The sequence below is a fragment of the Diplotaxodon limnothrissa genome, linkage group LG11, assembly GCF_057381915.1.
Source record: "Diplotaxodon limnothrissa isolate DT_005_m linkage group LG11, D_limnothrissa_male_GT1.1, whole genome shotgun sequence".
NCBI classification, from domain to species: Eukaryota; Metazoa; Chordata; class Actinopteri; order Cichliformes; family Cichlidae; genus Diplotaxodon; species Diplotaxodon limnothrissa.
This window is the reverse complement of record NC_140606.1, coordinates 14,734,936-14,752,807: the sequence shown is the minus strand read 5'-3', so window position 1 is coordinate 14,752,807 and position 17,872 is coordinate 14,734,936. Positions and strand designations below refer to the sequence as shown.

The window sequence follows — 17,872 nt, the reverse complement described above, 5'->3', positions numbered from 1 at the left end:
CTTCGAGATGATATTGTAATGGCTACAATCTTGTGTCTCCTATATTAGACAGTTCCTCTTCTTATGGATGTTAGGCGCTGTCACACTGTCTCTGCTCAGGGTCCTCAAAAGCTGTCCTCCTCTGAGAAAGCTCAGAGGTGTGACCATCCTCCACCTCATCCTCTGACAGCATTAAAAGGTACTAGGTTGTTGAGTCACGTTGTTCGTTTTTCATTTCTGACACTTGTGTTACACAACTATCCAAGCACTATTCCCATTATTTATCCTAATTACTACATTTCAAACAGTATTAATCAACATGTGATTATGAAAGAATAAAAAAATAAACAAAACAAGTGATACGAGCTTCATCAATATAACTGTAGATAATATTTGACCTAAATACATGGCTCTTGTGATTCAATCATGTAGGTTAAATGCTTATCACAGTGATTCCATTATACACTCCAGTGTAGGCATATATGGTGTATACGAGCATATATGATTACATAGTATATATGTGAGTATATGTCCAGTGTATACAGGTATATATGTCGCAAAAAAATCCACAACAAAATCCAGCTGTCGACTACAAAGGGCACTCAAAGGTTTTGGAAAGGGGAAAATTACTGTGTATTTTGTTAGGGTTGAAAATGATTTTAAAAAGCAGTTTTCATTTTTTTGTGTACACAAGGCAGTGTTTTCATAAATGTGTCTTTAGGGTCAAAAGCTTCGTCTAGCGTTATGAGTTGGCTGACATATTGGGGGTTGACACAGTAGTGTAGAGGAATTTGCAGCATGCTTACATATCACACTTGGGCCATTCTCTGGGCCAACGGAGTCCAAACGAATGTCCTGAACTAGATATTAGAATCAGTAATATTAAATAATAAAGGCTGGGCAGGGAGAGCCTTTATTATGCCTGTCTTTTTGATTCCAGGAAAAAGGAGCAGATAGAAGGCTGACAAGAAGCGGACGTGAACAGAGAGGATTTGTAAGGAAACAGCATGACTGCCACGTTGCTTCTGGAAGAAGATAGCCATAATAATCATTTGCTATTGTCGCAGTACAAAAACTGCAATGAGGGTCATGCTTTGTGTGAAGACAGATGGTTGATTTCACACAGAGGTCCAGCACTGAAACTTGTAATTTCAACTGCCAAAGCAAATTAAATCTTTTAAACGACAGATATTTCTCCAGTACTTCCTTCTGAAAAAATTTGTACACGACAAACTGGTGACCCCAACCTGATTTTTTCAGTTGGAAAGGAGAAAAGGACAACTGGGAAGGCTCCTGATGGAGTTGCTGTCAGACGCCAGAACTAAAGAGACACCTGATTCTGGTCACTGTCACAGAAGGCCTTCAAAGAAACGGCAAGCAGAGCCTGTTTCTATCTAAATCTGCAAATTTGCATACATACCAAATTTAAATGTGAGCGGTGAGTGGTCAAAGTTCTCTCAGTCAAAATGATAAAGTGTTTATATGATATGATACATACTTTATGCATAAAGTTGGAATTACAAGTTTAGGTTATGGTTAACAAGGAAATTGGTTTTAAAAGCAATTTTAAATTGCTAAATCACGTGATCAAACCTGTGTGTGTGTGTGTGTGTGTGTGTGTGTGTGTGTGTGTGTGTGTGTGTGTGTGCGCGCGCGCGTGTGTGCGTGAGTGGGTGAGTGAGTTGTGAGAGCTCTCAGTGTAGTTTTTTTCTGGAGCGCATGGGTAAGATTTGTTATTAGTTGTTATCATTTAATACATACAGAGTTACTGTAACTGCTATTTGACTGTATTCTGAGTTTCCTTTACATTTTTGTTTTCTGTTATCAGTTGGCAGCTATAGAACTAACTGGTATTTGATTTATGTTCATTTTGTGTTCTGATTCTTCTATTGATTTGCCATCAGTTGTTATCAGTTAATACCAGTAGAAGTTAACTCATAATTGGTTTTGTATTCTGATTCTCTCTTAAGTTGATCTCTGATATCGGGAAACAGCTAAAAAGTTAACTGTTTTTTGTGTTTTTGCCTGTCTTGGAATATTGATTGGTTTCAATTGATTTTGTTATCAGTCAGTAATCAACTGACAGCTATAGATTTAACTGTATTTGTTTCTGATCCTTTCAGTTGATCTTATTAATAGAGTAGGTGATCTTAAGATTATTTTCTTTTACTGGTTGATGACAAGTAAGTGGTCTTGGGGTTAGTTGTTTCGCTTTTACATTTGATCTTAGCCTGATCTTATAATTGATTTAATTGATAACCATTAACAGTTAATTGCTATTCTGTTTTACTCTAATGGTTTTCTTTGATTGACTCTTATCTGTTTAATATGTAGTTAACTGAGTGAGTCAATTCCTAAATTCATTGTCATGTTTGCTTTGTTTGATTCTGAGATAACTACCATTGAATTGATTGTTAAATTAAATCATGCTTTTGTTTGATTCATTTCTAGTATTGATACAGATTCTTTTTGAGTTAATTCTGAAAGTTGAATCTTGACATTTATGATCTCAACCTTTATTAGTTTAATACAGTTTGTTTGTTTTTGAATTATTTGCCAGCTGGGATGAACAGCTATGATTTTGCTTGCTTCAAATTAGAAACATTAAGTTTGCAGTTTTATTTCAGAATTACTTTTTGTCAAATTGAAATCTGCAGTTTCAGGAAAAGAAAAAGGATTGCTTCGTCAGAGGGACAGAGGGAGACATTTCTATACGTGTGTGTGTGTAAATAGACATATATATATATGTATATCCTTGATTATATATATATATATATATATATATGTGTGTGTATATATATATATGTGTGTATATATATATATATATATATATATATATACACACATATATATATGTGTGTGTATATATATATATATATATATATATATATATATATATATATATATATATATATATATATCCATCAGATTGTTTGTTCCCAGATACCCTTTCTCCAGACCCTGTTAAATCGCAATTGTCATTGAAAAACTCTCTTCACTGGAATATACACACAGAAAATACAGGTAAGTTTTCCACACAAGTAAATGAATCAACAAAATAAGCACCAGAGCTGGGGTTCTAGTAACTGTTACTCATTTAACATTCCTGCAAAGACTGAATCTCAGACACTCCCTTGAGTAGTGGCTTTGAGAGGAATCAGGAAGCCAAGAACCTGGCACGAGTCCCACTAAGACACACACACACACAGTAATAGTAGAGAGGCAAGGTGGCGAACACGGACAGGGAAAACAAAGAGAGAAGGTAAGATAGCACAAAGAGGATAGAGAGAGCATGAGACACTCATGATGTAGAGGTCTCAAAAACTCACAAAAACTCATGAATCAAATATGATCAGTGTTGGGTAAGTTACTTTAAATTAGTAACTTAGTTACATTAATAGTTACTCCTATCAAAAGTAACTCAGTTACTTCAAGTTACTTGTTACTTTCAGAGTAACTAGTTACTAGGGAAAGTAACTTTGGTTTTACTCAGAATTCTCTTGTTAATGTGTTGCTTCCGTAACTGGATACCCAGCAAGATTGCCAGTCTTCTAGCTTGCTTACTTGCCACAAGTGCACTGTGCCACCTACCAATAGAAAGGAAAAAATAATGTGCCCATTTCCACGAGAGAAATCCCACGCCTGATTCTATCCTAGCCTGCTTTTTACATCCAACACAAAAACTGCAGTCGTGGTGCTTTCGATTGAGCTCAGAACTCGGAAATTCTGCCTTCTGAATAGGAAGATGTAGGTAACACCAGACTGCAGATGAGCTGCATACAGAGCTGGACTGGGACAAAAAAATCGTCCCGGGCATTTTGACTAGAGACCAGCCCACCATTATAGGAAAAATCATAAAGCCTTTGAATGAAAATAAACACTGTTGTGACAGTGATGTACACTGTTCTGATGGTATATATGTATCAATCTATCAATTGTTTGTTGTAAGACTCAGATAATTATTTTTTTAAAAGTGAGACATTTTAAATGAGAATAAGAAAGTATTTCCTTGTGCCCCCCTTTCCCTGTTAATGCCCTACATGCCCCCCTGGCAACACTTTGCTAGACCCGCCCCTGCACAGTTACCAGCTGTTAGCTGCTTAGAAAAGGATCCTGGTGTTATTTGTCTCTCAGAAACAGTTCATAACTTCCCTTCAACTCATTCATGTCACCTAAAAGGTAAACCTGTTCCTCCATCACAGCTCTGATGATTCAGTAAGGACATCTCCTGGTTTCATCTTCATGTTTCCCTCTCATCACATAACCAAACCATATCATGACCAGCAGGTTTACAGCTGTGGCTCCAGCAAACATCAGCTGATACTAGAAATTAATATTAAATAAATTCTAACAACAGCTGATCAAGCTTAAACATGCTGCTGTTGTTTACTGCGACATCCTCTGGTTTCCTCTTTCTGGCGCAAAGTGGGCGATAAATAAAGAGAGAAAAGCCGATCAGCTGATCACTGATCAGTTTTGTGATTGAAGTAGAAACAGGAGAGGGAGGGTGAGAGGATGAGAGAAGAAGAGGCAGCTGTGCAGCGTAAACACAGAATAACTCCAGCTGTGTGTCTTTGTCATTGTAGCTGAAGTCCGGGACAAACTTTTCACCTCAATACGAAACCCGTAATATTTTCTCTGAATACCAGACGATTCCGTTTTTTTCGGGACGGTTGGCAACTCTAATAATTAACCTTATGAACAAAATAAAGTTCAACATCAGTAACATCATAGCACCCACCCAGCTGTATAGAAACTCTGTCATGCTAGCTAGCACGCAGTACGAAAAAGTCAGCATAATGAAAATAAACTCCACCTAAACTTGGTTCATATCTGACCCAGATGGACTGCAGGTCATAACTTCTTACCTGAAGTTCAGTTCACCTGACACTCTCGGACCAGCGGCCGCTTCGGGTCTCTCCTCTTGCCTCCCTTTTCCTTCATCCACCTGCTGGCCTCCACCACTTGCTAATGTTATTGAATCTGTGGAAGCTCCGCGATAGCCACCACACGAAGTAACGAATAACGAGCCTATCTAAATCCCAGTAACGAGTAACGCGTTCCCGGTTTTGGCATAATAACTAGTTACCGTGTTCGTTACCACAATAATAACGTAGTTACTGTAACGCGTTAGTCCCAACACTGAATATGATACACACCAACAACAACAATACAACCCCGCAAATGATAGCCAGAAAATGGGCTGAATTACTTGAATAATTGGACTTTTTTTTGTTTTTGTTTTTTTGAGTTTATGTTAAAGTAACAGTAATGTAACCTTTCTTTTGTTTTTATCCCACAGATGTGAAAAACAGCCGCCCCCCTCTGTATCACTCTGTGTCACCTTTTTCCTTTCCACAATCAACCCACAACTTTCCTTTATCCTTGGTTGCTTGAGACTATTTTGATGTTGCTGGAAATAACACGATATCTCCCACAAATATACAGAATAATGTTGTTTTTTCTTTTTCTTGTCTCAGGATTTTTTAGGTCATTGAGCAGTATCATCTCAAACCTGTGAAGCTTCACAATGGACAAAAACTATTGGATGGATGACTTTTCTTGAATAACTGAACAGTTTAATGTCTGGTGAGACTGCAGGTTTTGATAAATATATATTTTAACATTGCGAGTATTTGTCAGTAATTCTCTATTCTTTCATATTACACATAATATATATATAATATTACACAGAAACATTACCCAGATCTGATATTTAGCATTCTCAGTTTGTTTCTCGTAACACGTGCTTCTTATTAAATACCTTGCTGATGTAACATGCAGTAAAAAATGACATCTACTCAGTTTCAACAGGAAACATAAACCTTTAATGGGATTTCACAAAAAACAGTGGTAGTGCCAGCACTGCCTGACAGTCATAGAAAAACTTTAACCATTTCCTGAACAGTGTATTTAAAAAGACAGAAAGTAAACAACTGGGCATGTGCGTGTATTTGATGTTTTCATAAGTACTTTTCTCTCCAAATAGACAAGCTGGTGCTTAATTTACAAAAAAAAAGAATTTTTCATTTTACACTTCAGTTGACTTCTTCCTCAAGCAGCACATCCAGCTTATCCAGCAGCTGTTGTAGTGCAATGTTGTTCAACTTTACTAGTTTGGTCCTTACTAGCAGCCACAGATTTGACTGGAAAACATTAAAACCAGTTAAAATTGTTTGTCCTAACAGTGTTATACCGATTTTAACAATAACTGGTTAATATAATTAACCAGTTATTGTTAATACACACTCACTTAACCAAAGATGCAAACTGTAAAAAAACACATTATTTTATAAATATGCATTGATACAAAAATAAAATAAAAATAAATGTTTTCTTGAACCCTGAATATCATTACAGTAGCTGTAGACTTATCATTCAATGCTGTTTTTTAAAATCCGCAAATGCTCCATCTGCACATCTGAGTGACTAAACGGCACACACGCCTCGCATTGATGTAAAAATAAAATAAAAACAGACTCTTTCTTGAATCCCATTACAGTGGCTTCCCCGTCAGCAGGCTTCAAACTGTACAAGAGGAACTCTGAACCATGTGCAGAGACGACAGCAGACGCTCCATCAGGATACGTACAGTAGTGGCTAAACGGCCCACACGTCTTGAAGTCTGGGAGCTCCACACAGAACAACAGATCCTGCTTTGATTTTAGCTCGGCTTTTTAGATGTTCACAGTCAATTCTGCACAGTCCAGACCTCCAGGTCTTGTACAATAAAGTCCTCATTTGCGGAGAGAGGTGCATTGTGAAAAGTTGGACTGGAAAAGCTTGAACCACGGTACAGATCAGCATCCAGCCACAGGGCAAAGCCACTCCTAAAGACAGAGAGAACAATAGAACTTTAATATCAGATCTTTGAAAACTCACTGATAGGAAAATAAATAAATAACTGTATAACTTACCCTCCTCCACCGAGCTGCAATGAATCCCAGTTTCCACTCACAAAGTACGAGTTCACCCCACTCCACTTGTATACCTAGATAACAAACACATAAAAACATCTTAAACTCTGTGCAGATTTCTACAATAAGTGAAATAATTTAATGAAAAATCATCCTGTAAATAGACTAGAGTCAAAACATTAATAAAAGTTCAACTCTTACCTGGAAGTCGGGATTGAAGCTGAACAAGAAGGTTTCTCCAGTACCGTAGCAGTATTTACTGACTCTGAATGGATCTGAAGAAAAAGCCCCAAACACCTGAAAATACACCAAGACACCAGTTTGTTAAAGGAGATGCTGGTAATGGAGGAATCCGTCTCATTTTCTTGGTACAGAAAAGTGCTGGAGACTAAAGAGCAGGATACAAACCTTTTTGTGCATGTCTTTGACCACCAGCAGCACAGGGCTGTCCACCTCAGCCATGTTCCTGTACAGAGTCTTCAGGCTGCTCCCATGGATGGCTGTGCTGTAGACCAGCTGCCATTGATAACCCTGGGTCCTTGCTGGCATGTGAACAGCAAGCTGTTTGACAAAGAGTTGCTCATCAGATCATGTCCTGACAGACTAATGCGTCACTCCATCTAAAATCAACACTGTTCTTCTGCTTGACTGTCTACAATTTGCATAAAAAACTTTACGGTCTGAGCACAACTTCCAGGCAATGCTGCCGCTTATGTCATAAATAATGACTGTTGTGAAACTGGAGATGGTGAAGCAGAAAATTTTCTGAACAATTGGACGATTTGAGAGGAATTGCCCTAATCACAATTTTCTCAGTTCTTCAGGAGAAAAACCATTGATAGCTGTGATCCACACACATATATATAAATGAGTGTTATTTACTTTTTCTAGGTGATAGTCATCTAGCAGATGACTCTGGTCAGTGAGGACAGGAAGATCATCATCAACTTCCAGCAGGTACTCGGGCTCTTCTACCTCGGAGGCGTCTGAGCTGCACAGACTCTGGCAGCGTTTGGACTCTTTCACTGTGATGATCTGAAGGAGGCAAGCAGAAAAAGTGTCATCATGTTACACTGCTATCCACTGCTCTCCTTTTATTTGTTATTTGGGAAGTTTTTACTGCATTACATATATAAGTTTAATGGCCTTAAGTACAAAGGTTGCAAATCATTTAAACCACAAAACCAGAACTATTGAATGGCAACAAAACTGCAATGCATGGTGACAGAACACATTTGAACCTCCACAGAACCTCCTAACACGAATACATTCAGCAGAGTAATCTTACCTCAACATAAGGCTCCATACAGTCACTGGCGATGTAAAGCACCTTAATATTTTCTGCCAGCCGCTTCATAGCTCCTGATTTCCCTGTCAAGCGCTGCTCTCTGCTGTACCACATGTCTGCTAACCAAACTGCCATGAAGGCAGTTCTTATATACACTGGGTTACTTTCTCTTTCTGTCTGCAGGCTTATTGGTCAGACATTTGAGTAGATGTCTGCTGATTGGTCAGCTCTGACAGTGAATAGTTTCTTTTCTCACTAAACAGGAAAGTGAGGTCTGGTTCTGGGATGTAGAGGGAAAGAGGATGTCCATATATAGACCCTACACCCTCAGGGATAACCACCAAGCTCTGTGATTGCACTTACTGTAAGTCACTAAGGAGGGCTTGCCGTGTAAAAATGCCTGAGTGTAAGAGAGCTTGAGAATATCAACTTTGGAAGACCTTTGTTAATTATTTCCCGAAAAAATTATTCAGTAACAAAATTGTTTATAGTATTGCATCTGTATACCACCAGAGTGGATTTTTAAATCCAAGAGTCATCATGTACAGCAGCAAAAAAGAAAAAAAAATGTAAAAAGTGGTAGGATTTCAGCAACTCGGGTACAAGAAAAAAAAAAGAATTTAAATTTGCCATTATGGAAAAATACGGTAAATTCATGTGCTTTTAATAGGATAATAACGTAAAGATTTTTAACTTTAAATTGTATTTTTTTTTTTACATCCATCCATCCATCCATTCGCTTCCGCTTATCCTTTTCAGGGTCGCGGGGGGTGCTGGAGCCTATCCCAGCTGTCATAGGGCGAAAGGCGGGGTACACCCTGGACAGGTCGCCAGTCTGTCGCAGGGCTAACACATAGGGACAGACAACCATTCACACTCGCATTCACACCTAGTGGCAATTTGGATTATCCAATTAACCTATCCCCACAAGCTATTTTTTTTTTACAGATTTTCATATTTAAAAAATGTATTTGCATGTGTAAAATCAGTGAAATTACCTAATAATTTTGTCCTATACTGTTGTAATGCAATTAATGAGGCTTAAAATTTCAGGAAAGTACTTTTATTAATTGGATTTTACTATGTGATTTTATGTCAGAAATCTTGTACTTTTATTCCATGATTAATGTAATATTATTGTCAGGTTCAGTGCAAGAACAGGATGCAAATGCAGGACTTTCCAGTTAGCAACAGTGAGTTTATTTACAGTGAAATAGAGAACAATAAAGTTAACCGTTTCCAACGACGTAGCTTCCTCTGTGGTGCTCCAAACTCCTGCACAGTGCTCGTCTGGTGGTGAAACGCCAACACTTGATAATTCCCAACAGCTCCGCTCCCGTGACACACTCCTTTCCAGGTTCCAATGAAGAAAAAATGTGATGATCAATTTGGCGTACTCACGGGACGGGAAATCCTTCTGGCCTGATGTTTGCCCATAAACTGGCATGTTGGACACACACACACATACACACAGAAGAAGCAGGGGAGCAGGCCAGTCGATTGACAAGGACAAATATGATATGCTTTTTTTTTTTTAAATGTCAAAAAAATTGTCGCTAAACTAAGAAATGAGTTTGAGTTTGTAATTACATGAGTTAACTTTTTATTTTTGATTATATCAGCTGTAAGATGGCTTTGTATAGCACATTTCAAGATAAAAATCACAAAGTGTTTCACAGAAGCTAAAACATAGAAACAAAAACGAACCAAAAGCAAGTTTAAAATGACGAGTTTTTAGCTGATTTGTAAAGAGGACCACTCAGTCTACAGATCTCAAGCTCAAAGGAAAAGAGTTCCAGGGTCTGGGGGCCACGATGCCATAGCTCTGTCACCTTTCGATTTCAGCCTTGTGTGCTGGACAACCAACAAGCCCTGATCACATGACCTCAGGGACCTGCTGGGGAAGTGATAAAAACAGGATCAAACCAGAGATTTAACATGAGCGTCCAAAGTCAGAGTTGAATCAAAAGTTACACCAAGATTCCTAATAGAAGATTTGCCAAATGTAGCAAGAGGACCTAAATTTTCCATAACCTTGGGCAAACAATTATGAGAAGCACATACAAGGACTTTGGTTTTCTCCTCATTAAGTTAAAGAAAGTTGTCAGCCATCCAACCTCTGATAAAGTCTATGCACCTATGCAAAATCTGTAACTTGGAAACACCTTGGGGCTTAAAGGAGATATACAACTGAATTTCATCTGCATAGCAGTGATAAGAAATGTCCTTAAAACTGCTCAGAAGGTGCGGACGAGGGAGTAAATACAACAAAAACAGCAAAGGCCCCAATACAGAACCTTGTGGCACAGAATATGCAAAAGAAGCAGAAGAAGACATAAACTTAGAGGTAGCCAAAGAAAAGGATCGTTCACACAAATAAGATGCGAACCGATCAAAGCAGACCCAGATATACCCACACAGTGTCTCAGCCTATCTAGCAAAATGTGATGGTTGACAGTATCAAAGGCAAAGGTCAGGTCCAACATCAAAAGAACAGAGCATTCTCCTGCATCACATTTCATCAAGGTGTAACTGGAGACTCTAAGAAGTACAGTTTCAGTAAAGTGAGCTGTACGAAAGCCAGACTGGAATTTTTCCAGAATGCTGTAGTCATCCAGAACAGCTATGAGCTGGTTAGCCACAACCTTTTCTAAAGTCTTAGTGATGAATGGTAGTTTTGAAATTGGTCTATAACTGCTAAGCAAAGAAGTGTCAAGCTTGTTTTTCTTAAACTGTGGGTGAATGACAGCATGCTTACAGTAAACAGGGACCTGACCAGAAACCAAAGAAGTATTGATAATTGTAAGCTCACAGGGACCGATAGACTGAAAGACATTTTTAAACAAAGATCCAGCTAAAAATATAAAGAGAGCAAGAGGATGCTTTCATTGAAGTAACTAATTTGACAAGCTCAGGTAAGGACACGGGTAAAAATCTTTCTAAAATAACAGGCCTAGCTTGAGTTGGAGCAGACAACAGAGACAGAGAAGGAGAGATACTGTTCCTCACATTACTAACTTTTTCAACGAAGAAAGAAACATTTTTAATCTAATCTTCATTCCATGAAATTGGGACAACAGGTGGAGCAGGAGCAACAATATCACTTATGGTGTCAAATAGTACCTTGGGGTTACCTCTGCTCTTTGAAACCAAGTCTGAGAAACAGGCAGCCCTCGCATCTCGAACTGAAGTGTTAAATAAAATGAAGGAGATGAACATGTAAATGAGTTTTCCTCCATAATTACTCAACTTTCCAAAAGGGAATCCTGTCAATTATCCAGGTGGGCGACTTTAAAACAGGAGCTAATCTGGTTTTGATTGTCTAAAAAAGAAAGACAATGATTAGTAAAAAGATTTGTTACTAAATCAACATCTTTATAGGAAGGTAGATAGGCTATTACTCCTTTATGATTACAAGGCAGTCTGGGCAATGAGCTATCTGAACCTTTTCTGTAATTTCACAGATGTATTGTTTACAAATGAAGCCCAAAGAGTCATGCTGACAGATTTCTTTCATTATGTTTCATTATTTATGTGGTAAAACTGAGAAATGCTGTTGAAATTGCACTTCTTTTCTTATATTTAGATATCACAGGGATCGGCTGTGTAGGTAAACTTTTTTCCACTGACAAAAAGGGGATTTTTACTGGTCGGGCCTACTTAAGATCAAAGTGCGCTCTATGTGGCAGCTGATTTAAAATGAGTTTGACATCCCTGATCTCGGCTGAGCTAAGATCAGGTAGCTGAAAAGAAAAGAATAAATGGAAAACCAACATTTGGCAATGAAGATTGCTCATGTGAAATAAGTCAGAATAATACGGAAAGACTGATATGGGACTATTATCTCATCGACTGAGATGCCTTGGCTAAATATAGAGAATCATAAGTGGGTATGTGAACACTCTGACGTCTGACATCAACACCACAGCTGATAAAACACACTTGATAAGAGAGACTTTTAAAATGTTAGCTAATGTTCCAGTAATAATGATAATACACACTTTGGCCCACAGATCTGAAAAACAGTTCCTCCCTCTGAGCTAAGTGTGAATTTTACCTTTTTTTCAACAGTCAAACAACAATATCTCTTTCGTCCTCTGTTGCTTAAAACTATTTTGATGTTGTTGGAAATGAGACTAAAATTTCCACAAATATATTTTACTACAAAACTGTACAAAATGTTTTGGATTGATAAGCTTTCTTAAGTATCTGAAGTTTTCATGTCTGTGAGACTACCAGTTTGATTTAAAATGTAAACGTGTATTTAGGCTTCTTCAATCGGAAATATTTCCTTGTTTATATTCATTCATAATTTTGCACGAAAGCTCAGCTTCTGATTAAAATAAGGAAATCACCTAAAAATGACACACAAGGTTTAGTCCCTTTGTATTCCTCATAACAAGTAACTAACTCAGTGATGTGGTGAAAGTGCGTATAGTAAAAAATGACACCTCTACTCGAGTATAACAGGAAACACAAACTTTTAATGTGATTTCACAAGAAAACAGTGGCAGCGCCAGCACTGCCTGACGGTCATGTACCATTTTTTGCCATTTCCTGAACAGTGTATTTAAATGCACAGATGATAAACATCTGTCTATTTGACGTCAAATCCATGTGTTTGACGTTTTATTCAAAGTGTTTTTCACAGTCTGGTTGCTTCATTTACATAAAGCAGAACATTTTTCACTTAAGGTCCCTTCTTCCTCAAGCAGCACATCTAGCAGACAATCAGCTTTTGTAGTGCAATGTTGTCCTTATATTACTTTCAGCGCTCCTATTTTGGTCCTCACTTACATGGAAAATGTTAAAACCAGATCAGCTGTTTTTGGTCCTACCAGTGTTACAGTGATTTACTATTAAATACTTAATTTAATATGACAACACATTGATACTTCAACAGAAATGCAAACTGTAAAAAATCCTTTTAAAATCATCTTTTTATAAATATGCATTCATGTAAAAATAAAATAAAAATAGATTCTTTCTTAAATCTTGAATCTCATTACAGCGGCTGCAAACCTTTCATTCAATGCTGCTCTCTTTAATCAGAGAGAAAGTCTAGGAGGTCTTTGAGCTTCGGGTGCCAGTTACTGACTGGGCTTAGCACAGAGGCTGCAGCTGAAGTGGCATGACCCTGAACTACACAATTACAGGGAGGCACTCATCTTCAATAGGCACAGCTCCAGCAGGCAGAAAGCCCGAGAGCCCCGTCAGCAGGCTTCATACTGTACAAGAGGAACTCTGAACCATGTGCAGAGACGACAGCAGACGCTCCATCAGGATACGTACAGTAGTGGCTAAACGGCCCACACGTCTTGAAGTCTGGGAGCTCCACACAGAACAACAGATCCTGCTTTGATTTTAGCTCGGCTTTTTAGATGTTCACAGTCAATTCTGCACAGTCCAGACCTCCAGGTCTTGTACAATAAAGTCCTTATTTGTGGAGAGAGGTGCATTGTGAAAAGTTGGACTGGAAAAGCTTGAACCACGGTACAGATCAGCATCCAGCCACAGGGCAAAGCCACTCCTAAAGACAGAGAGAACAATAGAACTTTAATATCAGATCTTTGAAAACTCACTGATAAATAAATAAATAACTGTATAACTTACCCTCCTCCACCGAGCTGCAATGAATCCCAGTTTCCACTCACAAAGTACGAGTTCACCCCACTCCACTTGTATACCTAGATAACAAAGACATAAAAACATCTTAAACTCTGTGCAGATTTCTACAATAAGTGAAATAATTTCATGAAAAATCATCCTGTAAATAGACTAGAGGTAAAACATTAATAAAAGTTCAACTCTTACCTGGAAGTCGGGATTGAAGCTGAACAAGAAGGTTTCTCCAGTACCGTAGCAGTATTTACTGACTCTGAATGGATCTGAAGAAAAAGCCCCAAACACCTGAAAATACACCAAGACACCAGTTTGTTAAAGGAGATGCTGGTAATGGAGGAATCCGTCTCATTTTCTTGGTACAGAAAATTCTTGGAGACTAAAGAGCAGGATACAAACCTTTTTGTGCATGTCTTTGACCACCAGCAGCACAGGGCTGTCCACCTCAGCCATGTTCCTGTACAGAGTCTTCAGGCTGCTCCCATGGATGGCTGTGCTGTAGACCAGCTGCCATTGATAACCCCGGGTCCTTGCTGGCATGTGAACAGCAAGCTGTTTGACAAAGAGTTGCTCATCAGATTATGTCCTGACAGACTAATAATAATTTTCTCAATACCTTCAGAGAAAAACCTCTGATGATTGTGATCTGCACCAAATGTCCAGCTAGTTTAATGTGAAGGTTAGTTTTACTAACTTTTTCCAGGTGGTGGTCATCTAGCAGAAGGCTGTGGTCGCTGAGGACAGGGAGAACATCGTGGTAACTGAGTTCTTCTGCCTCAGAGTCGTCTGAGCTGCACAGACTCTGGCGGCGTTTGGAGTCTTTCACAGTGATGATCTGTGAGGCAAGCAGAAAATTGCAAAGATATATTCATTGTCATCAAACAAATTCGCTCCCTGCTTACTGTCACAGTAATACTCACTGCTGTCGCATTTTTGTTACTCGAGAAAAGTTTAGGGGCCTTGCATATTAAAAAGTTTTGATTTATTTAAAACTGAGCACAAGTACCACAATAACTGAACTACTGGATGACAACAAAGCAGCAAAGTATGGTGACAGAAAAACATTTGAACCTCCACAGTAACTTCACTGCACTTCCTAACATGAATACATTCAGCAGAGTAATCTTACCTCAACATAAGGCTCCATACAGTCACTGGCAATGTAAAGCACCTTAATATTTTCTGGTAGGTGCTTCATAGCTCCTGATTTCCCTGTCAAGCGCTGCTTTCTGCTGTACCACATGTCTGCTAACCAAACTGCCATCCAGCAGCTCTTTTATATACACTGAGTTACTTTCCCTTTCAATGTCTGAAGTGTTATTGGTTGGAAATCTTAGCAGACGTTTGCACATTGGTCAACTCTGACAGTGAACAGTTTCTTTTCTCACTAAACAGGAAAACAAAATCTGGGTTAGGTTTGTAGAAGGAAACAGGATGTCCATATATAGACAGAGGGCATTCCCACAGCCTCACTTTTAACTTTTAACAATAACTGCCAACAAATTTGTCAGGCCACCACTCATTATAAGGTTTATGCCACAGCCGCACTAAATTAACAGTATTGGTAATTAACAAAATCATGTTTTATGTTTCTGTAATTGTTAACCTACCAGTATGTGCAAATGAATAATACATAATATGAATATTATGTATATTTTTTAGAGCTAAAGTATAACTATCCATGAATATTCAAACTAAAAAGTATTTGGGTTTTTTTGTTTTAATGAAAGGTGGTTTAAAAACATTTTTAAGCACCGTAAGAACACCTGAGCATCAGAGAGCTGATTCTTGGAGTGTTCTGTGTGTGCTTAACCTTCGAGATATAATAATGTATGTTTTTGTGTATATCTTACCTCCCACTTTTTAGCGGCGGTGTTGATGGGCTTGCTGAGGATCTTATTGATCGCTGCGATGTCCTTCTCCACAACCAGAATGTGGTTCTGATTTTTGTCTTTGATGACGTAATGCGGTTTCCACTGGTTCTTGTCGCCTTTGTGGCAGACCTCTGGTGACCACTGCGCAAAGAATGTGTAGAGGTGGTCAACCCTGTAAAAAAAAATTATAAAATTTAGGGGGTTTTTAGGTTACCAGTATACTTATATAGCTGTAGATGGTTGACTTCTTATACATTAGATAAAGAGTTTAAAGGGTTCCTGAGATCAAGTAAAATGCTAAGAAGCACAATGACATGGCAATATCAGAAAACTAAAGAGTTACTCATACTGAATAATAACACAGGCTACATTTTCTCCATTTTCCATAGAAGTTACAATATAATAACAACTATAAAAAAAAAAGCCTCTGCAATCTAAGATGTACCTGGAAATAAACTGCAACAGTTATACTTGTTTTAACCTTTTTGAGCAATTATCATCTTTGAGTTAATCCTGGAACATGTGTGGGAATGAGAAATCACTATTTCCATCTGTCCATGTTGGAGTCTGCTTTGTCTACAGTTTCAATCAGACATGACTGACAGTTCAGAAATCCCCTCTAGTCTCTTCCATCCCTCTCTGGTTTACCATGCCAGACTCTTTGCTGCAAGCCAGCAAACTCTTGAAAGGAAATCTCAGTGACTCAATGACTAAGACTGCTTCCTTTGGTTCAACGTATGTCACAATGTACGCATCCAACATAAAAAAAACACTCATTTCAACATTTTCACATGACAGTTTCTTTTTGCATGCACTTGAAATCTGACGTGCAATCAAAATCTTTTACGTTTCTGCAGTTTTAGGGCACGTTTACTTCTTTGAATTAGCTGAAACTAACTAAAGCTTTGTCTGATTCAAATGCAGTTAGCACCACCATAATCACCCAGCACCCAGCATAACAATGCTCATAGATATACTGATTTGTTCTACTTACTCTCCAACGCTATATGCAACTCCCATGGCTGAATGGAGATGAATGTCCCGATAAAAATCTCTTAAAGAAGCAGTCAGGACTCTCAGCGCTGATGAAGCGTTTGAACTTGAGTCTCTGCCATTCCCGCTTTTTATATGAGCAGGACAACTGCTGAATCAAGCTTCAGTGAACATTAACCCTCCCACTCCCTCTTCACACAGCTTACACGGGCTGCACGTATTCATGCAGGGATTACACAACAGCGCCTGAAAGCCAAAGCTAGTGATACATTAGCTTGACCTGCTCTGCAGCTCTACCATTAAGGTTAGCAGGAGCACAGCTGAATTCTGTGTCAAAGCTAAGATGTGGATGAGTGGTGAATGACACCACTGTTGCACTTTTCAGTCCAGTACATTCATCTTACAGCTACACTTCATGAGAGCTTTGCAGATGAAGATTTTAAAGAACTAGTGCAAAATGATCCAGAACACTAAAATGAATCATGCATAGCAAAGTTAACACCAGATACTGAAAAGCTCCTTATGTGTAAATGCATCACTAAAACAGTGAAATTATATATAAGATATTATATATAAGAAATTATATATAAGATTATGACAGTGGACAAGGACTTTCTTGCAGCTGGCTCGCTCAGGTTTCCTTTGAACAATATAAAAGGGGAAATGGTCAACGGCTTGGCATCAAATCAGGAAGGATGAGGCAATAAAGGAAGGTGGTCTGTAGAAAACACCCAGTTAGAACAGAGTTATTGGGTTTACGCTACCTCAGTACATTTTTATATTGAATGACTTGATGATTGCAATGACATCTGCCTGCACCTATGATTTTTTATCTTATCCTTCCCATTTCTTATAAGATTGTTATAAAGTCTTAACAAAAAGGACCTCAACTGTAGTATTGACCATTTAGAAAAGATGAGTTTTCAGTGCTGACCATTTAGATTAACAAACAAATGTTTCAAGGGCCCCAAATGATCTGAACACGCTGAGCTGTTGATTCAGTAATCCAATTTGTTCAGAGCTGAGTTGAGCTTGTACTTTCCAAATAACTTCACTTTCTTGACCAGATTTTTCCACAATTTTCTTCAGCAATAATGACATAGGTTTGTTCATGTTCAGCCGAAGAGGTCAGAAGATTACAATGGGTACATTCTGGGGTCAGCAATCAGCCTTGATATTCTTACACAAAACCAATAGAG

The 17,872-nt window shown here is 38.3% G+C and overlaps 2 protein-coding genes across 3 annotated transcripts; both read right to left on the bottom strand.

Annotated features, from left to right (window-relative positions):
• Positions 1 to 6,608: 6,608 nt before the first annotated feature.
• LOC146622491 (nuclear receptor coactivator 7-like) lies at positions 6,609 to 8,313 on the bottom strand. Its single transcript, XM_085365174.1, has 6 exons — positions 8,185 to 8,313; positions 7,779 to 7,931; positions 7,305 to 7,457; positions 7,098 to 7,193; positions 6,897 to 6,970; positions 6,609 to 6,809 (listed from the first exon to the last, which is right to left on the bottom strand). The coding sequence occupies exons 1-6, from the start codon at positions 8,296 to 8,298 to the stop codon at positions 6,671 to 6,673; spliced, it is 729 nt and encodes a 242-aa protein (XP_085221300.1). The 5' UTR covers positions 8,299 to 8,313; the 3' UTR covers positions 6,609 to 6,670.
• Positions 8,314 to 12,720: 4,407 nt separating this feature from the next.
• On the bottom strand, positions 12,721 to 16,762 carry LOC146622490 (nuclear receptor coactivator 7-like). 2 transcript variants are annotated; one of them, XM_085365171.1, is made up of 7 exons: positions 16,675 to 16,762; positions 15,660 to 15,852; positions 14,501 to 14,641; positions 14,206 to 14,358; positions 13,999 to 14,094; positions 13,798 to 13,871; positions 12,721 to 13,714 (listed from the first exon to the last, which is right to left on the bottom strand). In XM_085365171.1, the coding sequence occupies exons 1-7, from the start codon at positions 16,698 to 16,700 to the stop codon at positions 13,576 to 13,578; spliced, it is 822 nt and encodes a 273-aa protein (XP_085221297.1). In that variant the 5' UTR covers positions 16,701 to 16,762; the 3' UTR covers positions 12,721 to 13,575. The 2 variants fall into 2 exon arrangements, with proteins under 2 accessions (XP_085221297.1, XP_085221298.1); XM_085365172.1 differs by lacking the exons at positions 15,660 to 15,852; positions 16,675 to 16,762 and adding an exon at positions 14,936 to 15,650.
• Positions 16,763 to 17,872: the final 1,110 nt, after the last annotated feature.